Source organism: Ahaetulla prasina, chromosome 1 (genome assembly GCF_028640845.1).
Source record: "Ahaetulla prasina isolate Xishuangbanna chromosome 1, ASM2864084v1, whole genome shotgun sequence".
Classification (NCBI taxonomy): Eukaryota; Metazoa; Chordata; class Lepidosauria; order Squamata; family Colubridae; genus Ahaetulla; species Ahaetulla prasina.
The window spans coordinates 267126898-267152399 of NC_080539.1; the positions used below are offsets into that span (position 1 = coordinate 267126898).

The 25502-nt window shown below is 39.0% G+C and overlaps 1 protein-coding gene across 3 annotated transcripts in view; it reads right to left on the reverse strand.

Moving 5' to 3' along the window:
- The window catches only part of PTPRJ (protein tyrosine phosphatase receptor type J), a 129895-nt gene that overhangs the window by 13048 nt on the left and 91345 nt on the right, over positions 1–25502 (reverse strand). For all 3 annotated transcript variants that reach the window (XM_058158254.1, XM_058158264.1, XM_058158275.1), the window contains 14 exons: positions 24143–24403; positions 21909–22169; positions 18396–18653; positions 14909–15172; positions 13763–13894; positions 9120–9321; positions 8860–8978; positions 7792–7879; positions 6514–6552; positions 5453–5540; positions 4808–4898; positions 3793–3866; positions 3572–3706; positions 1906–2025 (listed from right to left, as the gene is read on the reverse strand). In XM_058158254.1, the coding sequence (XP_058014237.1) occupies positions 1906–2025; positions 3572–3706; positions 3793–3866; positions 4808–4898; positions 5453–5540; positions 6514–6552; positions 7792–7879; positions 8860–8978; positions 9120–9321; positions 13763–13894; positions 14909–15172; positions 18396–18653; positions 21909–22169; positions 24143–24403 (2132 nt within the window). The remainder of the gene's footprint in view (positions 1–1905; positions 2026–3571; positions 3707–3792; positions 3867–4807; positions 4899–5452; positions 5541–6513; positions 6553–7791; positions 7880–8859; positions 8979–9119; positions 9322–13762; positions 13895–14908; positions 15173–18395; positions 18654–21908; positions 22170–24142; positions 24404–25502) is intronic.

A 25502-nucleotide genomic window follows, 5' to 3' on the forward strand; every position in this document is an offset into this window, starting at 1 on the left:
CTGTATAGGAGTACTATATTGCTTCTATCTGGAGTAAGTTAAAAATAAGAGTAATCTCTGCATTATGGCACAATGAACTGTGATGGCCCAGTGCTGCAGGCTACTTCGACTGACTGCTGACTATCTACAGTTTGGCAATTCTATTCCCACAAGCTCAAGGTTGACTCAGCCTTTCATCCTTCCGAGATCAGTAAAATGAGGACCCAGACTTCAAGGGAGGGGGGGGCAATATGCTGACTGTGTAAACCACTTATAGAGGGCTATAAAGCACTATAAAGTGGTATATAAGTCTAAGTGCTATTGCCATTGTATTTACTCTTAATAAAAACTGGTAAGTTTTTTCTTAGTTCCAAACTTCAGGGCTTTAAAACATATTTTTTTCCTGCCCAATTCCTTGAGATTAGGCAAAATAAGTACTGACCTAAAGTATATAAGTAGGTAAGCAAGAAGATAAATACTAAATTTAGCTCTGGGAACAAACTAGGTAAAGGTAAAGGTTCCCCTTGCACATACATGCTAGTAGTTGCCGACTCTAGGGGGCGTTGCTCATCTCCCTTTCAAAGCCGAAGAGCCAGCGCTGTCCGAAGATGTCTCCGTGGTCATGTGGCCGGCATGACTCAACGCCAAAGGCACATGGAACACTGTTACCTTCCCACCAAAGGTGGTCCCTATTTTTTCTACTTGCATTTTTATGTGCTTTCGAAACTGCTAGGTTGGCAGAAGCTGGGACAAGTAACAGGAGCTCACCCCGTTACACGGCAGCACTAGGGATTCGAACCGCCGAGCTGCCGACCTTTTGATCGACAAGCTCAATGTCCTAGTCCCTGAGCCACCGCATCCCCTGAAAACAAACTACACATTGTTAAAACACTGGTCCAATCCCAATCTTGGTGCAACTATGAAAAACTCTTTCTATCAGATCCAGTTTTACAATATTTGTTTTATCATAACTGATAAAGAGGGAGGGTATTGCAGGGTTACTTCTACTCAACATAAAGCCACTAGCTGATCACCATTAACATGATGTCAAGTTTCATTATTCTCTTGAGGGCACCCAATTGAACATCTTGTCCCCTGGCTACTCGGTAACTGAATAGCAAATGGCAGCAATCAAGCTGTAAAGGGCAAGTGTGTAAATGATCTTGTGCTAGATCAGGTTGCAGTAGAGGTACCACCTGAAGCTGGACAAAGGCTATCCTAGCCATGGTCTCCATGTGCTCCTGTGATACCTACAAGCCTGATCCTGCACCCCACAACCACAGACCTGGTCTGCCCAGAAAGAAGTGGAATTGCCCATAAAATAATATAGGGACACAGTTGCTCAGTGGCTAAGATGCTGAGCTTGTGGATCGAAAGGTCGGTAGTTCAGCTGTTCGAATCCCTAGTGCCGCATAACGGGGTGAGCTCCCGTTACTTGTCCCAGCTTCTGCCAACCTAACAGTTCGAAAGCACGTAAAAAATGCAAGTAGAAAAAATAGGGATCACCTCTGGTGGGAAGGTAACAGTGTTCCGTGTGCCTTTGGCATTTAGTCATGCCGGCCACATGACCACGGAGACATGTTTGGACAGCACTGGCTCTTCGGCTTTGAAACAGAGATGAACACCGCCCCCTAGAGTCAGGAACAACTAGCACATATGTGGGGGAGGGGAACCTTTACCTTTACCTAATGCCACCCACTCCTGACTCTTCTAAGAAGCCCAGAAAGATATTGTGCCTCACAATACTGGAAGCTGCCCAACTGTCTAATAAGACAAGAATGATTGTGATTACACTTTCCATGTTTTGCCACAAGCCATCTATGCAGTTTCTGTCTCATACCATGGGTCCAAACCCTGATTACCAAAAACCCAAGAGAAAGGGTTCTCTATCAAGAGAAAGCTCTGTAATATATGATCATAACTCACTTGCTGTATGGAGAAATCTCTTATTGTCCACTCAGGTAAGAAAATTTCTGAAGTCATGGCCACCATTATATCCCCATAGTTCTTGGATTGTTTGTTTGGCCAATACTCTTCACATTTTGTCTAAAAATATAAATGACCCATAGTTTATACTGTAAAATACTTTTATTGTCAAACCCTTTCTTGGACTGGAGATACCACAGCTGCAAGATACTATAATAAATCAGCTTCCCATAACATTGTGCCAGACAGACATTATGTAAGGACAATTTTTACAGAATTCTTAGCCAACACAGTTAGAGAACTGAAGAAACTAGGAAAATCAGCTTTGCTCTTTCTTTTTTCTTATGTTCAATCATGTTCAATTCTTGAAGACGGCCTGGAAAACTCCCTGCAGTTTTCTTGGCAAGATTTTTCAGAAGTGGTTTGTCCTTGACTGCTTCCTACCCGCTGAGAGAAAGTGACAAGTCCAAGGTCACTCAATTGACTTTGTACCTAAGTTGGGACTAGAATTCACAGACTCACATTACTGGGCTGATACCTTAACCACTGCACCAAACTGGCTCTCGTTTTTCTTCTACCTTGAAGACTAACATGATTCCAATCACCATCTAGGGAACAGTTACAAAAAACCTCCTTATTCTTGCCACAGAACACTGTTTTAATTATCTGTGTCAATAGACATGGAGGATCAGCTTCTCCTTAGTAGCAGCATTATAAGAGCTATGGTGGTGCAGTGGTTAGAATCAGTACTGCAGGCTACTTCTGCTGCCTGCCGGCTGCCTGCAATTTGGCAGTTCAGATCCCACCAGGCTCAACGTTGACTCAGTCTTCCATCCTTTCGAGGTCAATAAAATGAGAACCCAGATTGTTGGGAGCAATAGGGGCTGGGAAGTGGCTCACCAGGCTAATGCAGCCTGTTATTAACACACAGCTGCCTGCAGTTACAATTACTGCAGGCTCAAGTCCCACCAGGCCCAAGGTTGACTCAGCTTTCCATCCTTTATAAGGTAGGTAAAATGAGGACCCAGATTGTTGGGGGGGCAATAAGTTGACTTTGTATATAAATATACAAATAGGATGAGACTATTGCCTTACACAATGTAAGCCGCCCTGAATCTTCGGAGAAGGGCGAGATATAAATTCAAATAATTAAAAAAAAAAAATAGGCCGACTCTGTTAACCGCTCAGAGAGCTGTAAAAGCACTGTGAAGCGGTATATAAGTCTAAGTGCTATTGTTATTATCTCTAAAAACATAAATTAAATCTAAACGGAAATATGTATCTGTTAATAATTGACTTTTAATTTTTGCCCATGTCAAACTTGATCTCATTCTTCTACCTTTCCTCTAAACTCAATTTTGAATATTTTAATACGGACAGAATCTGTATGTTGGTGTTCCTTGCAAAGTTACCATAGAGTAACTCTTGCATAGAGTTACCCTGTGGTAAGATGGGCAACCAATAAATTTAATAAATAAATAAAGAACTCTCTTTGCCAGCAATATATATTGTATGTGTATTTATTTAGAAACTGGCCATATTGATTTGTGTAACGAGCAAGATATAATAGTTTTAAATAAATTCTAATGCCACTCATGTATATGATAGATAGTTGTGGCTCTGATGTTTTGTAACTGGTCCTAGAAGTTAAGAAAAAAAAACTTACCCGGCCTTGTTCAACGCATTTAGTCAACATAACAACTGTGTAAATCTTTTTCTCCCAGATCATACGCCAGAAATCTTGCACAGTGTTAGGTAAAGGGCCTTGTGCTGCAATAAACTCTTTCTTGGAGTTATACCCCTGTGATAAAAATATGGTCTCAGTATCGTTTTTCAACAAACTTGCCACTCTAAATAATGTGTTTTAAACCCCTCAGGAAGACTTACCGGCATATAATTTGCATTAATGTAATCATCAGTTGAATGATTTAGAACTGAAAGTTTAACACGAGAAATATCATCTGCAAGGAGAAAAAAAGATATGTCAGGTCTTGCTTTTTAAATGTAATTTAGAAAAATTCATTAAATAAATACAATGCGTTTATTGTGAAAGGTCATATGCTAAGTGAAAAAATATAGGAAGTGAGGCTCCAAGTAAGTTTAATTATGTGAAGTCTTTGGTGCTCTCTGAGCTGGGTGGTTTTCTTGCAGACATTTCATTACCAAACTATGTAACATTATCTGTAAAATTTAATTATTCAAGTCAAGTATTAAAACTTACGGAAGTACTAGCAAATTAGCACTTCAATCAAATTAATTATCCTTCAAACAATCATATCCCGGGAACAATCAAATTTCCAGGATGGAAATTTCATTAAAGAAAGGAGCTAAAGAAACTTTCAATTTTCAAATGCAATTTTCAAAACTTTTTTTTAGGAGACAATGGTCAATGTATCTGGTATACATAAGAATTTGATGCAGCTCAGTAGAGAAGCATTGTTACTGAGAGAGAGCTTTTGAGCACTAAATACCTATTTTCCACTTCGGTTTTTTTGTAATGATTTAGAGCAGGGGTGTCAAACTCAAGGCCCGTGGGCTGGATCCGGCCTGCGCGATGCTTAGATCTGGCCTGTGGTGCCTCCCTGGAAACAGTGAAGGACTGGCCCACGGTGCCTTTGCCAGTGAAAACAAAGCTCGGGAAGTTCATGCATGGTCCCCAACCTCTGTTTTCGCTGGCCCAGGGTTGCAGGAGGCCGTCATGGCGAAAAGGCCCCCCGAAAATATGGAGAATTTAAAATCAAAATCAAAGTTCCATTTTGTATTACAAGTAAACAGAAAGGCAGAAAACATAGCAGGAACTGTTTTGGGCCAAATGGAAGTTCTGATCACATTTTATAAAGTTACAGCTAAAATACTTTAGGTAATAGTAAGAGTAAATAAAGAAATAGAATGGGGAACTTACAAGGCAAAACATTGTTGTATCTATTTTTTCCTTTGTTTTCTGACAATTCAGCTGCAAATTTAGGCTGATTAGCACCAACAGGCCTAAGATCCTACAACAGAGAAAGATATGATCTACTACTTTTTTGTCTCAAAACTCAAGAAACAATTTTTGAATATTTAGCATTGTTGAACTTTAGTAACAGTGGATGCCAGGAAAAGGTCTTTATTATTTCTACTTGTTAATTTTTATTTTTATTTTTTTGTTTACATTTATACCCCGCCTTTCTCCGAAGACTCAGGGCGGCTTACAGTGTATAAGGCAATAGTCTCATTCTATTTGTATATTTTTACAAAGTCAACTTATTGCCCCCCCAACAATCTGGGTCCTCATTTTACCTACCTTATAAAGGATGGAAGGCTGAGTCAACCTTGGGCCGGGCTTGAACCTGCAGTAATTGCAGGCTTTGTGTTCTTAATAACAGGCCTTACCAGCCTGAGCTATCCGGCCCAAATTTGTTTTCACAATTGAGTTTTGGTTCCTTACTGAATGAAATGCACTCAAATATATAACTCCTGAAAATTGCAAAAATTCACTAATAACGGAAATGACCATATGCGCAAGGAAAATGTTCCTGTGTGAATAAGAATTGTTAAAAAAGCATACCTCATACTCTTCAGCAAACCCACAGTTTGAGTCAGCTTTCTGTTTCTTAAAATAAGATTCGTAATTTTCAACTTTAAGTAACTTTGATCTGCAAAAGACAAAAATGGCAGCTACTGTTTAGTGCATCGTTTTGTTCAAACCACAAAAAAGTACCGAGTCATTTCGGGACTTAACTCCTTAATTATGCAAAAAATGTCCCTGCATAAGAGCCAAGCATCCATTGAGAAGTGGTGAAACATGTCAAGGTATGAATGAGAGTCAATTGGATTTAGAAATTCCAAAAGGCAAAAGCAAAGTGAAGCAAAGAAACACTTGACAAGTGAAGCATTTAACATGTAAAATAAAACAAAAAATTCACTCAAAAATCATGTATATAGCTTGGAAACCGAACAGAAATCAGAATGTATAAGTATTTGGGAAGAAAGGTAAGAAACAATAATTCTATTTATTCAGGATGGAAATATTTACTTACTTTTTAGGTCTGGAAAGGAAAAGAGAAAGAAAAAGGAAAATATACATTAGCTATTGTCCTTATTAACTGAGCAAAGCAATTTTTATATATAATATTTGGGATTCAGCAAAGGTTGTAATGAATTCCCTAAAATAATTCCCTGTTGTGATATTAATGGTTCCAATTAAGTTTTGAAAACAATGCATCGGTTTAAAAAATTATCTTATCCATGTTTAAGCTATGTTAATGCTGTTTCCAATTATTTGATCCTTTTTTCCCTGCTTTTTACAGACGTTACTTCATTTGGAACAACTTTAACGTTGTTATTATTAAGAAGAAACTAGACATGATACCATCTGCAGAATTAGCAACTGCGTGAATTGTTTCCTTAAAGATTAAATGGTTTATTAAAACAAACCTTAATTGTTTGTAAAGCTTTGGAAATGCTATGGAATTTATTTATTTATTTAAATGTATTGGATGCTGCCCAAATCCAGCAGATTCTTTATATATCACTCCCTCCCATCCATTTTCAAACCAAGATCAGAAAAAAAAAGTTCAGACAGATTTCTGAACACTAGGCAAAGAAAAAAAAAACAATTCAACTCACTCAATTTGAGTAAATGGCACTTCGTTATTTCTACCTTTCCTATAAAAGTGAAGATTGAAAATAAGTTACTTGGGATTTTCATTCTTTAATATATACATCAAACTAGTTGCATAGCTTTCCATCTAGTTAAGGCACTTACATTATACCATGAACTATGCTTTTCTGTAGGCAACAAATATGTTTTGAGAAATTAGTAAATGGTGGTGTATTCAATTTTCTGTGACAAGGCAGTTTTGAATAACTACTGTGTTTCTCCAAAAAGACGACCTATCTTGAAAAGAAGCCCAGTCATGTTTTTGAACGCATGCAATCAAATTAAGCCTCACTCACAAAATTAGCCCTAATTAAGACCCCCGCCCACCCCGGGGTGCAGGGGGTGGGCGAAGCACACAGGTAAAAAATAAGCTAGGGTGGAGATGGGGTGTGGTGCTGCCCTACTTACCAGGCCTCATACACCCCGACACCTGTCTCACATTCTTCTGCGACCACTTGCCGCCACTCGCACACATTGCCCTGGCCTCCATTTTGTCTTCAGATGCCTGTCAGAAGGCATTTACAGCCAATAAAAGAGTTCAAGCGGCCACAGAAGTGGGCCAGCAGCGGGCTCCTGCTGGGTGAGGCTGTCAGTGGCACTGCCGCAAGTTGAGTCAATAATTAGAACCCTCCAAAAATAAGGCCTAGCTGTTTTTTGGGGGGCCAAAAGAAAATAAAGGCCAGCCTTCTTTTTGGAGAAACACAGTAGCAGTCCCGCCTCATCATTCCAGATACTTAATATAAGCTTATCACCAAGAAAAAGATTTGTGTAGCATCAGATCTAAAGCAAGAACAAATAAGAAACAAACTGTCCCTGTTTTGAATTACAACTCGCATAATCCATTAATAGTTATGTTGACTGAATGTTTTGGCTGAAGAAAAACACCCAAATAATAATCTAGCTGGGAATGCTGGGAGCTCTAGGCTTAATCCATTTGGAGAATCTTGGTGGACTCTGCAGTGGAGATTATTATTATTTATTTATTTTATTAGATTTCTAGACCGCCCTTCTCCCGAAGGACTCAGGGCGGTGTACAGCCAAGGTAAAAAGAAACAATGTACAATTAAAAGTAAATTAAAAAAACTTATTATACAATTTGGCCGAAAATTAAAATAGTTAAAAAACTAAAAACCCCAGTTTAAAACTTAAATAAAATTTAAAATTCGAAATCTAGACAATTTAAGAAGATGCCCACGATTTAGCATGGAATTCAAAATAGCTGCATTATGAAGTTATTTTTATACCTTTTCTTTTTCCAGAAGATGACTCCAACAATTATAACAATAACTAACAGAACCAAAATGCTTCCGACAACACCTCCTGTGATGACAGCTGGAAAATAGAAAAGCGATATATAGTCTTCTTCATACTTTTATGCTCCTTTACACCCATCTAATGCTTCAAGCTGCTCTTAGTCTCTCTTTCTCTCTGTCTTTTATATCTTCTAGCTTTTTATCATTCCTTTTAGATCTTCATTTTCACTTTTGATGTATATTTTTAGATCCTTTATGCCTCTTTTTAATGATGGCATCCACCCACTTATGCTGCTCTGATTTTGCTATTATTATTTTTTTTGCTTTTATTGCCACAATTTAGTCCTTAATAAAGACAGTCAGCTAAATTGGATCAGCTTCAAAACTTCAAAACTTAATTGATACAGAGCATGCTGGCTGGGGAAATCTGGAATTTGAACTCCATACATCTTAAAGCTGCCAAGCTTCAGAAACCCTGATATAGAATGATGTACTACATCGAAGCAAAATGAATTGCCAATTCACATATCCCTTACATTTGTTACTGCTAACAACAGCAAAGCAGCCCCTGTTCCTGAATCTTGGAGCTAAGAACACTAAGTAAAATTTATAGTGTATGAATTCTCATATACATCATAGCAGATGTAAGGTTTCAGACTAGCATAGAACAATTCCCGTGTATACATGCAGATTCCTTTAATAGGCAGACTACACAAGTCAAACTATCTGGATGGCGAAAGCTTGGCTTCAGTAATTCACTGATACGATAGATTCAAATTAGGCTATTGCAGCTTCATCTGCAGAGGAATGTGTCAGAACAGTGGTCCCCAAACTTTCCGGCTTGGTGGACTGGTAGGGGTGTGTGTGAGAGGGGATGGATGATTCTGTATGAGTGGTTGGCACGTGCAGCTACATTTGCATAAGTGATAGCTGCGCATGCACGCCATTTCTGAATATATAATATTGATTTTCTCTTCAACTTTAGTAAGGATTTTAATCTGAAGATTCAAAGGTTTGCTCAGAATAGAGCTGGGTTTGCAACAAGAATTTGATCAATACCTGGATTCTCAGGTAAGGCAACAAACGGTGAAAGATGAGAAAATGAGACATAACTCTTCTCTGCGTTGACAATGGTCTCATTCAAAAATGCAATTCTAGTGAAAGCGGCAATACATGCCCTAATCAAAGGTAGGGAAGAAAGAAAATAGCTATTAGGCTGAGATACAATCAAGAGTTTTCAGAGATATGTAGATTACTCATTCATCATGTTTTATTCACATGTATTATAAAGTTGCATTATGAAACATGAGAAAAATTACCTGTATGACCCAAGAGGATTTAATTTTCCATTAAAATAACCATATGTTTTAGATTCATTTCCTATTTCAACAACATAATCCTGATTTTGGGTAGAAGGAGATGAACGCTTTTCTTCAGTTGTGATATATGCAACGTAAGCATTTGTTTCTTTACTCCTGAAATCATTATATGTGTACTTTAAAGTCTCATTTGAGACTGAACCTAATTAGAAAGAACAACACATTGTAAGCTAAAGTTAAATGATAAGCAGCAATTCAACAAAATACTATTAGACGGGTTTTAAAAGAAAAAGAAAAAAAAACCAGTAAGATGAATTTTTACTATTTATTTAGTTAGCTGCCTGGGAAGTTCGTTGGTGTGTAACGTATTTCACTTCTATAGATGCAAGATTTTCTACTCCTGAACAAAAGTCACAGTGCAAATTTCTAAAAACCGTTAATTTAGTTCACTTTTGGAAATAGTTTATATACAGTTTTAAGAGTAAATTAAGAAAATGGTGTTTTGTTAATTTGATTTCTAGAATTTATTGGGGGGAAAAGAAATATTTACTTTCAGCTGAATGTTTCTGAAGTTGATTATATTGCCTTTTAATTTGCTTCCCCTTTCGCTTTTTAAAAGAAAGAAATATCCGATGCTCACATTCCTTGACCAATTTGGGTATTATGGTGAGGACAATACTACAAATTTTGCAAGGGAGGATGCTTATAATAGTTTCTGCTTATTGTTTTGAAGCTCCTTAAATATTTGCTGAGCAATTTTTCAGGTATGTGGCTGATCTCCTACAGGGACAAGTCTCATCTCTGGCTTCAAAATGCCCTGCAATTCAAAATGTCTTCAAAATGTCCTGCAATTTATAGAAATTATGTAATTCCAACAGGACTTAGAAAACTACTTTACTGTAGGTTTATTTTAAACATATCCTTCTTCAAAACAAAGCTTTGTCTCCATGGTGATCACAACACACAAATGCAAACTCAGGTGTCGAGTGTTTTGCAAACCAAAACAAAGGAGAAATATTTAACTCTGTACTAGAAGTGCTTTTTCACGAGGCAACTGGACTTTCTTGTTTTTCTTTGAAGACATTTTGCTTCTCATCCAAGAAGCTTCTTAACTCTGTATTTTTTGTAATTGAATAAATAGATCTATACTGAATTGTTCTGGAGGTTTTGTAGGAAAGGAGACAAAATACAGGGAGCTAAGTTCATAATATACTACTGTCAACCATCTTGAAACTAAAGGCATTTCCTAACATTAAATACTCACATTCAATAAATTAAGAAGTGATGGTATACAGGGCTGTATTTACAACATTCACAGCAGAGTTACTGCTTTGAGATGGATGGCCATATAAAATTGTTATGTATGTATCATTCATTATTGGAGGACAGAAATTTATTTATATATATACATCTTATATACGCAAATAAATTTCTGTCTTATAATGAATGATAGATAGAACATTACTGTGTAACACTCACCACAAAATACTGTTTTGCCAATAATCATCTAGAATTAATAAACTGCATCACATTGCACTACAGTGCATTTATCCCACCAAAATATAGATACAATACTTTGGGGATTAAATAGATTGATGAGTCCATCTCAGCACAAAAATCATAGTTGAATATATATGCCAGTGTTGGCGAACCTTTTCGGCACCAAGTATGAAAACGGGAGCATGAGTGTGCACAAGTGCACACGTGTGCGCATGTGCACCGGCCAGCTGGTCTTCACGCGTGCATGCATGCCAGAAACTGGAAGACTAGGTGGCTGGTGTGCATGCATGCGCCGGAAACCAGAAGATCAGCTGCCTGGCGTACGCATGCGCACCGGGAGGCTGCTCTTCTGCTTCCTGCGTGCATGAAGACCAGCTGGCCAGTGCGCCGGAACCCGGAAGAGTAACGGGCTATGGCTCTGCATGACACTTCTGGCATACATGCCATAGGTTCACCATCACGGATATATGCTGTTCATAGTTCAGAATAATTTCCTGTTACATTTTATGAAAAAAGGAGGTGCGGGAGGACCCATTACAAGGGTGTGCTGAGGAGTTTAACGGTTATCTATACGATAAAATCGTTCAGCTTCGGGATGGATTGGATCAAAATTGGGTAGATCCAGGTGAGAGGTCTGAGACTCGTCTTGTTGAGACTGTTTGGGATAGTTTTGACACTGTGACTCCTGAGGACATGGACAGGTTGTTGGGGAGGTTGAATGCCACCACATGTTTACTGGACCCGTGCCCCTCCTGATTGGTACTGGCCACTGGTACTGATTGGAGGCTGGCTCTGGGGGATTATAAATGCTTCTTTGTTGGAGGGGGCTTTTCTTGCTGCCTTGAAAGAGGCGGTGGTGAGACCCCTCCTCAAGAAGCCTTCCCTGGACCCAGCTGTTTTAGGAAATTATCATCCGGTCTCCAACCTTCGCTTTGTGGCGAAGGTTGTAGAGAGTGTGGTGGCACGTCAATTACCCCAATACCTGGATGAAACTGTCTATCTAGACCCGTTCCAGTCCGGCTTTTGACCCAGATACAGTACGGAGACGGCTTTGGTTGCATTGGTTGATGATCTCTGGAGGGCCAGGGCCAGGGGTTATTCCTCTGCCCTGGTCCTATTAGACCTCTCAGCGGCTTTCGATACCATTGACCATGGTATCCTGCTGCACCGGCTGGGGAGTTTGGGAGTGGGAGGCACCGTCTATCGGTGGTTCTCCTCCTATCTCTCTGACCGGTCGCAGACGGTGTTGGCAGGGGGGCAGAGATCGACCCCGAGGCGCCTCATGTGTGGGGTGCCGCAGGGGTCGATTCTCTCGCCTCTCCTGTTCAACATCTATATGAAGCCGCTGGGTGAGATCATCAGTGGTTTTGGGGTGAGGTACCAACTGTACGCTGATGATACGCAGCTGTACTTTTCCACCCCAGGCCACCCCAACGAAGCTATCGAAGTACTGTCCCGGTGTCTAGAAGCCGTACGGGTCTGGATGGGGAGAAACAGGCTCAAGCTTAATCCCTCCAAGACGGAGTGGCTGTGGATGCCGGCACCCCGGTACAGTCAGCTGCAGCCGCGGCTGACTGTTGGGGGCGAGTCATTGGCCCCGATGGAAAGGGTGCGCAACTTGGGCGTTCTCCTGGATGGGCGGTTGTCTTTTGAAGATCACTTGACGACCGTCTCCAGGAGAGCTTTTTATCAGGTCCGCCTGATTCGCCAGTTGCGCCCCTTCCTTGACCGGGATGCCCTATGCACGGTCACTCATGCTCTTGTTACCTCTCGCTTGGATTACTGCAATGCTCTCTACATGGGGCTCCCCTTGAAGAGCACCCGGAGGCTCCAGTTAGTCCAGAATGCAGCTGCGCGGGTGATAGAGGGAGCGGTTCAGAGGTCCCATGTAACACCCATCCTGCGCAGATTGCACTGGCTGCCAGTTGTCTTCCGGGTGCGCTTCAAGGTATTGGTTACCACCTTTAAAGCACTCCATGGCTTAGGACCGGGATACTTACGGGACCGTCTACTGCCATCTTGTACCTCCCATCGACCTGTGCATTCTCACAGAGAGGGACTCCTTACTGTGCCGTCAGCCAAGCAATGTCGACTGGCGGCCCCCAGGGGAAGGGCCTTCTCTGTGGGGGCTCCTACCCTGTGGAACAAACTTCCCCTGGACTTCGAGAACTACCTGACCTTTGGACCTTTCGCCGCAAACTTAAGACTTATTTATTCCGTCTCGCAGGACTGGCTTGAATTTTAATTTTTTAGTTGATTTTATGGGTTTTAATTTTTATTAATTTTATAGGGTTTGATTGTATTTTAAAATTGGGCCAAATTTAATAAGTTTTTTAATGTTTGTGTTTAGTATTGTATGTGTTTTCATTGTATTTTATCTTGGCTGTAAACCGCCCTGAGTCCTTCGGGAGAAGGGCAGTATACAAATTAAATTATGATGATGATGATGATGATGATGATGATGATGTTTGGAAAACCATTGGTGATTTCATTGAATTATCTGTGCTGTTTCTAATATATTTATTAGATTTTTTTAAATCCAGCATTTATTGCTTTTAAAAATAACTCAAGGCAGTAAAAACACCTAATATTACTTCCTCCTCCTGTTTTCCCCACAATCACAGCCCTGTGTGGTGAGTTGGGCTGAGAGAGTGACCGGCTGAAGATCACCAAACTGGCTTTCATATCTAAGGGAGGCCTGCACCTCTTCTGGTTTCTGTGCCAGCCCCTTCCTCATTACACCAAAATGGCTGTCAGCAACGATATAGAAGTTGTTTGCAACTGCTTTCTTGGGGATATTTTTTGTGACTGCTCAGTTTAGCTGACAATTATGATAACTCCTGGTCTCCCATCAAATGAAGTCCAACCTGCTTAGCTTTTCCAAACAGCCAAGATCATCTAGGCATTTGATAAGCAACGTAACTGCTATTTTCCCCAACAGTTTTAAAAACAAGAGGAGGTGACTTTTGCATTCGGCATATACTGGATTTAAGTGCTAGTTTAGAATTTAGCTTTGACTGACTTTGGCTTCATTTTTTTTAAATAAAAGAGCCCTCATATATACAGTAAATATTCATGCCATAAAGTTAAAACATTTTTAGATCAATAGAAAAAATAATTATCCAAGGGATATTGTACTTTACCTTCTGACGTGGCAATAATTACTGCATATGCTGTTATAGGTCCATGATTTGAACTAAAACTGTTGAACTGAACACTGAAAGAGTTGTGGCTGATTGCCTTGACAGTAGGGGACATGAGCAAAGGTGGGGGATCTGGGAAAGAAAAAATAACCATGACCTTATCAGGATATGAAAGGAATAAGGAACAACAACAACAACAACACTGTGCCAAACCACCACTGCCCAGAGATTTATTCACAAAGCAACAGCCCTCAGCACATCATGCAAATTTTATGACTCCATGTTCCAAGTACTACTTCTACATCTGTGTTCAAAGCACCTACCAAGGCACTTCCAGGTTGAAAGGATTAGCTGGTGGCATCACCGTTGCCCAGGGGACGCCTGAGTGGGGCTCATTTCACGTCCCGGTTATTTTCCCACTTGTTTTTCATCTACTTATCTATTTTTATTTGCATGCTTTCAAACTGCTAGACAGACAGGATCTGGGCAAGGACAGGAGCTCATTCCGTCATGCGGCTTGCTCTTGGTTTTGAACTGCTGATCCATCAACCTCTCAATGGTCTTTTGATACAGCATCCTAATCACATGGGACACCACACATACACACACCCCTTCTGTTCCAAACTGAACTGCAGAATGGGATGTAAAGAGGCCATTTTGAAAATTGCTCACCACTGCCTCCATGTTCCTGTATGGACTACCATCTCCTCATTTGACTTAGTAATTTTCTAATACATACATATATATTCCAATTAGATAATTCACCTCAGGATATGGAGATAAAAATGTATTGCCATAATCAGACTGATTATGTGCCATCAAGCTGGTGTCAACACTTAGTGGCCACATACATATCACTTATTAATAAAGCCCCCTTATGTATATCTAAAAATATTATATACATACAATACATAAAAAGGAACAGAGGTACTATTTTTCTTCAGATATATTCTCTGACAGATCTGCTCTAGTAATTTAGTAAGAAATTTATAAAGATTTTGAGGGGTGCCAGGGAGAAAAATAGAAGCATTAATCACAGAGGTTTTCATATAAGTACATTTCTCATGTTAAAATACAGATGGGCATGCAACAGCTGTATCATTTTTATTCATTAAACAAGTCCATACAAGGTAGCTTTATGCTTACCAGTGATACTTGTGCGGCATTTTTTCTCCTGAGGAACACTCATTTTCGTACATGAAAGGGTGACAATTCTAATGGTATAAGTGGTAAAGTAATCCAGGCCTGTCACAATGGTTTGATATTTTTTCTCCAAAGTCTTGTTCCAATTATTGTTTAGGACCTCGATTCTGAAGCCTTCATAACTTCCATTTGGAGGGCTCCAGTTTAGACTTAATTTTGGCTCTTTTTCTACGAGATTGCAATCAAATCTATCCACTGATGCTGGATCTACAATAAAAGAGAACATCTATGGTTGTCCATTTGCTATTTAATAAACAGACAAATTATAATAAAAAGTGCAGCAGCACGGAGCAAAGAAAAACTTCCTTAGTTATCTGTTTCTTTTTCAAAGAATTATTCATCCCAGAAATGCAAATGGGGTATTAAGAGAAAAACTATATCAACATAAACATGTTTTATTATTGCATAAGGAGAAAAATAGTGAACTAAAATAAATTTCATCTACCCAGTGAATTAATTTAGGCTATTCTATTAACAATTCCTATGGAATAAGCTTTATTTGATTTACTGGCATTTATTTTTGAGGCGACCTGAACAGATTTCCCCTACTAGCAACATTCTCATTGTCACAAATTTAAAATTTAAAAATATTTGAGGAAGCATTCCCTATGACCTCGAAAAGATTCAGAATTACATTTATGCAATATCAGGATTGAGTCATTGGGGGGAAAAAACAACTAGCTCCTATTTGCTGCATCTGTTTTCCAATCTTCTATTATCATCTCATCATATATATATATTTGGATACAATTAAAAACCCCATTAAAAAACCCCAATTAAAAACCCCAATTAAAACTACGTTTAAGCTAGCCCTGCACGCTGAAACAAAAGCGTCTTCAGCTCGTGGCGAAAGGTCCGGAGGTCGGGGAGTTGATGAAGCCCCGGAGGCAGCTCATTCCAGAGGGCAGGGGGCCCCCACAGGGGGCCCCCACAGAGAAGGCCCTCCCCCTGGAGGTCGCCAGCCGACATTGTTTGGCTGACGGTATCCGAAGGAGGCCCTCTCTGTAGGAGCGCACTGGTCGGTGGGAGGCTACTAGTGGCAGTAGGCGGTCCCATAAATAACCCGGTCCTAAGCCATGGAGCGCTTTAAAGGTGATAACCAGCACCTTGAATTGGACCCGGAAGACCACCGGAAGCCAGTGCAGACTGCGCAGGAGGGGTGTCACATGGGAGCCACGAGGTGCTCCCTCTATCATCCGCGCAGCCGCATTCTGGACCAGTTGGAGCCTCCGGGTGCCCTTCAAGGGGAGCCCCATGTAGAGAGCATTGCAGTAGTCCAGGCGGGATGTAACAAGGGCATGAGTGACCGTGCAAAGGGAGACTCGGTCCAGAAAGGGACGCAACTGGCATATCAGGCGGACCTGATAAAAAGCTCCCCTGACGATGGCCGTCATATGTTCTTCTAAAGACAGCCGTACATCCAGGAGGACGCCCAGATTGCGAGCCCTCTCCATGGGGGCCAACAACTTGCCCCCAACAGTCAGCAATGGAATTAGCTGACTGTACCGGGCTGCCGGCATCCACAGCCACTCAGTCTTGGAGGGATTGAGCCTGAGTCTGTATCTCCCCATCCAGACCCGTACGGCCTCCAGACACTAGGACGGCCTCGTTGGGGTGGTTAGGGGTGGAAATATACAGCTGAGTATCATCAGCGTATAGATGACAACTCACCCCAAAACCACGGATGATCTCACCCAGCTGCTTCATATAGATGTTGAACAGAAGAGGCGAGAGAACTGACCCCTGCGGCACCCCACACAAGAGGCGCCTCGGGGCCGATCTCTGCCCTCCTGTCAACACCGTCTGCGACCGGTCGGAGAGATAGGAGGAGAACTACCGATAAACAGTGCCCCCCACTCCGAGTCCCCCGAGCCGGCGCAGCAGGATACCATGGTCGATGGTATCAAAAGCCGCTGAGAGATCTAGTAGGACCAGGACAGAGGAGCAACCTCTGTCGCGAGCCCTCCAGAGATCATCAACCAACGTGACCAAGGCCGTTTTCGTGTTGTAATCAGGCCGGAAACCGGACTGGAATGGGTCTAGATAGACAGTTTCATCCAGGTACTGGGGGAACTGTTGTGCAACCACACTCTCAACAACCTTCGCCACAAAGCGAAGGTTGGAGACAGGACGGTAATTTGCTAAAACAGCTGGATCCAGGGAGGGCTTCTTGAGGAGGGGCCTCACCACCGCCTCTTTCAAGGTGGTAGGGAAGACACCCTCCGTCAATGAAGTGTTAACAATTCCCTGGAGCCAGCCTCGTGTAACCTCCTGGGTGGCCAGTACCAGCCAGGAGGGACACAGGTCCAATAAACATGTGGTCGCATTCAGTCTCCCCAGTATCCTGTCCATGTTCTCAGGAGCCACAGTATCAAACTCATCCCAGATAGCGACCCCAAGACCAGCCTCTTCCACTTTAGACTTCTATTTGTCCTGAGTTTTCTGATTTCAAGACAATCTTGGGTAGATATTAGCTGGGTTCACTCAACACATTTAATCAATTCATAGCCAGAGATACAATATGGTAGGCTTTGTTAGTTTTATCCTTGTTTAGATTTTATTTTTGTAGTTTAGCATGGTATATAAAACAACAGACCATTTTGTGAGATATATCATCATCCCAGGAAAATAGAATAATTTGGCAACCATTTTGTTTCTTATATCAATACTCAATTTTAATGTGTTAGCTGGCGAGTAACTGGAACCAATGAGGGGCCCTCCATATATTATAGAAATGACAGAGACTCCAAGTGGTACAAGAACTAATAGAACATAAGGTTTACTTTTGTATGCAACCCCCAGGAAAAGCTGTTCTACAAAGGAGATATCTCACAAAAGTGCATCTTTAGAGTAAACCTTTTATGAGTTACAGGAATCATGGGACTTGGTGGCATTGACCAATATCTGTTAAAATTATCTGTCCTAATATTTAGTTTCTGTACTAATCCAGATGGGGAAATAAAGAAACAATAGGGCTTAACATCCGATTTCTAGGTATAACATCTAATTGAAACAGAACAGCTTTATCTGAATACTACTTTTGTCCACTCCAGTATACATTCTTTTTGGATGATGTTCAACGTAAACCATCCTTTTCTTCTACTGCACCTGCCCTCAGAATATCATCTCCCCTGAAACTAGGTTGGCCTCAACACTGTTGAACTTTCAAAATGGATTGGTAGGTTAGGTGAGCCTATGGGTTATTAATATGCCTGTTGCCATCTTTTATACCCTTTGTTGTGTATTGTTATTTTTTATTTTTATTACTGTACCAAAGTTCTAAATATATTCCCCACCTACAGTGGCTTTTGTTACACTGAATAAAATAAATAAAATCTTCAACTCAGTTTTCAGATATATCCGGCACAAATCGTGTACAAATCATATTTCAATTTCCACATCTTTAGTATGTACATCTCTAGAGACTTACTTGTACAATGAATTATGTTCTTGGGTGTCCCTTCAGTCTTGTTATCCGCTGCTATGGAATATATGCTGAATTGATAATTAGTACCAGGATTTAGCTCTGAAATTTCAGTGTTAGTAGTGGGGGATATTTTATTAGGTATTCCATTGATGAGTATCTTATAAGAGTATGAAGAAGCAGCTGCATCAGGACTTTCCCATGATACATTGACCACGGTTGTACTCACATCTTTAACTGTGATGTTGACGACTGAGCTAGGTTCTGTAAAGGAAAAAAAAGTATTTAAATACACACATACACCTAAATGTGCCCAGGACAGTGATGTCATTGTCATCATTATCTTTATCTTGCTTATTATTCATTAAAACAATATCCCTTAATCAAAATACAGTAGGATAAAGAAACAATGTAATTTACAAAATCAACTGTAACCACTGCAGCCAATTCTACATGGGATAAACATCACGTAAATTAAAAACCAGGATCCACGAACACCAGCTGGCAGTCAAATGCCATGATCCCAACTCCGTACCCACATCAACACCAAACAGCACCAGTTCTTTTAGAGAATACAAAAATCATTGGCCATGGTGTCAGGGTTCCAGAAAAACCTCTTCTGCATGAAAAAAACTCTGAAGCCATTGTCTTTCGAAGTTCTTTACTAGCATAAGGAAACTGGCACACGATGAGTGAAATTCCAAAACTGAAACTTCCGGATTCTTTTCCCAGTTATACAAACCCCAAGAGTCCCACCCCCATCATTCACTGATGACTCACACCTGACCCATCACAAGACCCTCACTTGACACACCCACACCTGAAGCCTTTACAAACAGAAGAACACTGACATCTCCTAAAGTCCACTGAAGATATTACCTAGCCTGGTAATGAAATGTTTGGAAACCAACGCAGAAGCTTGGAGAATGAACCTTCACTCTCACCTTAATCATAACCAATTCAAATTTTCATTCTGTACTTACAGCAAGTTCAATTTATCTGCCAGGCGAAAGGAATGGCTTATTAAAGTAGTAGTCTAGAACGGGTCTCCAATCTTGGCAACTTTAAGCCTGGCGGACTTCAACTCCCAGAATTCTGGGAGTTGAAGTCCTCCAGGCTTAAAGTTACCAAGGTTGGAGACACCTGGTCTAAAACACAAGATGTCTAACTCACCACCACCCCCGCCCCGAGATGGCAATCAGACCCACTTTCACATTAAATTTTTAAAAGGTAATTAAAAACCTAGATCAAGATTCTTTCAAAATGTCAGAATTCTCATGCAATAACACTGCAAATAATGCCTGAAACAAAATCATGAGATTTTGGTTTTTCTGGAGGAAAAGTTATTGAAAAACCACAAGATGGGGGTGGGGATCCAAGTCATTAATTATGTGATGAAATCTGAAAACCTTTATATTATATTACAGAATAAAAACAAAACCAAGATAACTTCCTTTCCAAATGCAATTCCCTGGAAACAGCTCTTATCTGAGTGCCTTAGACATCTTTATTAGGGAATAGCTGTATCCCCAGCTTTTCTTGAGGGAGGGGGACAGCTGCCATTAATCACACACAAGATATATCTTAGCAAAGGAGAACCGAGACTCAGTTTTTCTGAGTCATAAGCATAAGAAAGCAAAATTAAACTTCCAGCATTACTTGACATACAGTATTAGTGATACCTGTATGAACACCCTTAAATAACCTCATTAAGTAAGACAAGGTATTCCAGAATTCTGAGTAGAAAATTCTGGGCACTGTTGAGATTCATAATTTCAAGAAATGGTAATAGTTTATGACAAAATAAAAATGGGAGTTGAGCTCCAATTTTGGTGATTTCATGGATGCATTTCTACAGTTTCTAACCTGCAATACAGAAATGGACTGATGTTTCTTTCAAAGATTGCACTCAAATCTACAACCCTGGAATCTATTATCCAAGGACTAAACAGACTTGATTCTGTTTAGCTATCGATTTTTATTTTTATTTGTCAAATTACCGGAACAGGGGCTTTCCAAATTATTTCTTCTTCAAGCTATCACCTACATAATTACTACACAGATTACTGGTTCATTATTCACAACACAGTAAATGTTTTAGTATCTGAAAATATAAAGGCTTGTAAGATGACTCATGTTATGACAATGAAAAGCACTAATACATAGAAGGGGTCTGGCTCAAGATTTCCAATAACCATTTTCTTAAATTCTGATGGTGATGTAGGACACGACCAGGCTGAACCCTATCAAACGCATCATCAGTTTAGAATCACTCCGCTGCCATGAGAAACCTAAGTCCTCCTTGAAGCCCATTGATTCCTCTCTAAGGCCAATTTGCTTTGACAATTAGAAGATCAGATACGTGTATAGATACTTTGGAGGTACCTATATTACATATACATGGAGGTACTTTGAACTAAACTCCAGTTCCAAGTTATTTGTGCCTGACAGGTACAAACATTTGTCTTTTTTTAAAACATTTTTTATAAACAGAATACTTCATGGAGAAGTATTATCACCATCAAACTAGGTTAATTTTTGTGCTGAAAAAAGTCAGAAATATGATTGGATTTCATGTGGAAAGCACAAATGAAAAATAGATTTCAACTTTAGACCAAAAAATATTTTGGCTGTTGAAGTTTTTCTACAAATATCAAAGTCAATCTCATTCAATCTTGTTTTCTTTGAAAACGTAATGCAAATGTAAAGAATATTCTTTAAGCATTATATTAACACACTTATATCACTTAATTTAATTAATTAATTTTATTTACTTGTTTACTGATATAAACGGTTTCCTGAGAGATTTAAGGTAATGGGTAGATTTGTACTTTCATCACATAAAAATACATTATACATGACGATAGGTATGAGAGAAAAATAAAATAATTTCCAATCCCCAATCCCCAATTATTATAGTAACATGTCAAGTAGCATTGTTAATCATGTTAATTCTGCACTAAAATATTATTCTTTTAGCATGGTAGACTTACTTTTTTAAATTGAGTTTTTACAAATAAGCAAATCTTATTTACATCTTAAGCATATCTGCAACCATTTACTTAGCATAATATTCCAATTCGAATACATCCTATACATTTTTACTATACATTTTGATTCTCTGTCTTTTTTTATTGTTTCTTTTTCATTTTTCTATTCTCAATCCAATCGTTCTCTCATATTGCGTAATATTCCAATCTATTTGTCCTTTTAAACCAATTTTCAGTTTATCCATTTCTGCGCAGTCAAATATTTTTTTAATTATTAAACCTTCAGAAGGTATGTTTGTATTTATCCAGCATTGTGTGAAAGCTAATCTTGCTGCGGTTATTACGTGTAAGATAATATATATTATTCTTTTGTCATATTTTTGTTTGTTTATCCCTAAAAGAAATAGTTCTGGGATGAATTCTATCTGGAATCCTGTTAATTCCTGTAACTTTCTGTTTGATTTAACTCCATACTGTGCATTTAAAAATAATGCACAGGAAAAAAAACAACCTAGTTTAATATACTTACTTGTATAAACTGTTGTTCCATTTGGGTCTCCTTCAGTTTTATTGCCATTGACTTGTGCAAATATTTCAAACTTATAAAATCTTCCAGGTTCCAAGTGAGAAATTGATACATGTGTAATATTAGAAAAGCAGCTAAAAGGAGGTCTATCAATATGTATTCGGTAAGTGTAATTAGATGCATTTGCATCATTATTTTTCCAACTTAAATCCAGGGATGTAGTATTGATGTTTTCAGCTTTAATATCATAAACTGGAGTGGGCTCTGTTTAAGAAAAAAAGGCATTATTTTAGATGCTGAAGTGATTGAAGATTTTGCTACTATCATGGACAGCGAATGCAATACTCAAATAGTACTGACAAAGGTAGATACAAATGTGTGGGTTTTTAAAGAACATACTGTATATAGGAGTACACAGGAGAAAGATAAATATACAGGAAAAAGAGGCATGGGATTTTATGCACAATAAAACATCATCCCAGCCAATTATGCCTCGATTTATTTATAATGAACAGAAAGATCAAAAAGACAATGCTTTGGGAGTATCAGAATATTTTCCTCATATATTGTAAGACAAGTAATATACGAAATATATATGAACAAGGCAGAATCACTTGTGAAAACAGTAACAAAAGTTAAGACTCTCAACCAGTCAACTATATCTGTTAATGAGAGAAAAACATATATAAATGAAAAAAGTATTATTTCAATATTTCCTCATGTGAAGATTTCAAACACAAATTGCTAAATTTTTAGTATTAATACTTTCTTTTGACTATGTCTTAAATAAAATTTCAGGATATATGTAGTAAAATGTATATTTGCGTATGTTTGGGTGTTTCTTTTCTACATATACGCTACAGAGATGATCAAATCAGGTTTGTGGGCAAAACGTTGCTATTTGAATAGGGCCTAAAATTCAGATCCTAGCTAGATATAGCTTGGAAGAATTTGAAACAGCCATAAGCTCTATATAGAAATGTGGGGGAGAAAATGACTGTAGCATAAAAATTATTGCCAAAAACAATTAGTTCCTCTAAATAGAGCATATAGCTGGAAAATAGATGTATAAAAGAAATACAGGCAGTCCTTGACTTACAACAGTTCATTTAGTGACCAAAGTTACAACAGCACTGAAAAAAGTGACATGACCAAAGTTACAACCTTTGCAGCATCCCCATAATCATGTGATCAACATTTAGATGCTTGGCAACTGGTTCATATCTATGATGGTTGCAGTGTCCCAGGGTTCTGTGATCACCTTTTGTGACCTTCTAACAAGCAAAGTCAATGGGGAAGCCAGATTCACTTAACAACCGGGTTACTAACTTAGCAACTCTAGTGATTCACTTAACAACTGTGGCAAGAAAGGTCATAAAATGGGGCAAAACTTAACAAATGTCTCACAACAAAATAAATTTTGGGTTCCATTGTAGTCGTAAGTTGGGGACTACCTGTAGTAGTGCTTTTGAAAAATACAAAAATACAACTAGTCACATTTCTACATTTTTCCAAATATATGCTCTATTTTAGATGCACTATCTCTTATTCATTTATCTCTTTGGGCTTTTATGCTCCTTTAATTCCAATGTATAGAGGACCAACATTTTCCAATTTCAGTAGGTTTAGAAACATAATGTGACAATATGATGCACATTGTTTTGTACACTTTTTAAAACTGAAGATACCAGTGAAATCTGTGCATTAGTACAGATAGTCCTCAAAATACGATCACAATTGGCCCAAAATTTATGTTGCTAAGTGAGAAATTTGTTATGAATTTTGCCCCATTTTATGACTTTTCATGCCAGATTTGTTAAGTGAGTCACTGCAGTTGTTACATTAGTAAAATAGTTGTTACGTGAATCTGGTTTCAACATTGACTTTACTTGTCAGAAAGTTGCAAAAGGTGATCACATGACCCCAAGACAGTGCAACCGTCATAAATATGATCCAGCTGCCAAGCGTCACATGACCATGGGGATGCTGTAATGGTTGTTAAGTGTGAAAAATGGTCCTAAGTCACTTTTTTCAGTACCATTGTAACTTTGAATGGTCACTAAGCAAACTATTGTTAGTTGAGGACTACCTGTACTTGTTCTCTTGCACTAGGCTCCATAATGGCAGAATTTGTCAATTTAATTTCAAATAAATTGAAAATCAAATTTACACATTATGCTAGGACCCATCATACATCGAGGGCTTCCGGTACAGTCGCATCATTTAAATACACTTACTTGTATAAACACTTGTATCCTTTGGATCTCCCTTACTGCCATCAATTTCTGCATAAATTTCAAATCTGTATAATGTTCCTGGTTCCAAGCTATCAACTTTCACATACGGACTATTAGAAGTTTTATTGTCAAAATAACTAGGTCCATTAATGTATATTTGATAAGTATAATTAGATGCATTTGTATCATTATTTTTCCACTTTATATCCAGAGTTGTAGTGGTAACGTTTTCAAATTCAATATCATACACTGGGCTAGGTCCTGTTTAAGAAATAAAATGCCTTTATATTATTCAGTATAAAGTATACTAGACAGACATGGGTTGAATGATATTCATGGTTTCAACAGATGAATGAATGTTGAATAAATATCTGCAAGAATTTTATTCCATTTAATTGAAACTAGATAAGGGTTTGGGTGAACTTAATCAGGGCCAGGTAGAAATGTGAGGCAGGGGGAGGGGAATGAAGCTTGCATGGAGTAAATGTGGACACTCTCTTTTTAACCAGCCTTCACAGCAGCATGAACATTAGATCAAAACAAATCCATGATCATGCATTTTTCTCCAATTAGGTCTTCAGCAAAATGCAAACCATTTTCTTTTCATATCTTAAAAAAACAGTGTATTTGCATACAGAAGAAATTACATTTTAGCTTACAGCCTGTCTTGATTATTTTACTCTGGAGTAACCCTTGGAATAATATTCAACTCTCAGCATAAAAAAATCACAAAACATTCAAAACTTCACAATAAAATTCACTTCTAATCTATAAAATCCTCATTTTACAAAATTCACCACAACAAAGCAGCGGACTGGCTGTTGAGCCGGAATACGTTAAATTTCCATCACTGTGAATGGTGTCATCATAACACCGATTCTCCTTCATAATTAGTTGGTCCTTTAAATTCTTTTAGCAGGTAGCTTAATCATGGGGTAAAATTCATCAGTCAACAGAAATAAATCAAGAAAAAGGGTAGAATGCAAATAATGTCAAGTTGTTATTTACTCCATTACTATAACATGTTAATTATAACACTTAGATGCAGAAAAGTTTACCCCAAAGCAGCACATCTTCAAGTAGATAGGATCACACCTCACTGCACAAGTTGGGGGAAGGCTGGTGCAGGTGAGATACAAGTTGGGGAAAACAGAGGAAGGCCTGGAAGGCCAGTGCAGGCCACATGCAAATGGAAGAATACATACTGGAGTAATTTGCTGCCTTCCCTACTAGCTTCTCCATTGACCTTGTTTGCAGGAAGCCAGCAAAGGATGCAAATGACGGTCACATGGCATGGTTTCCTGCAACAATGCAATTGCTAATTGGCACACTGAGCAGACTGTGATCATATGACCACGGG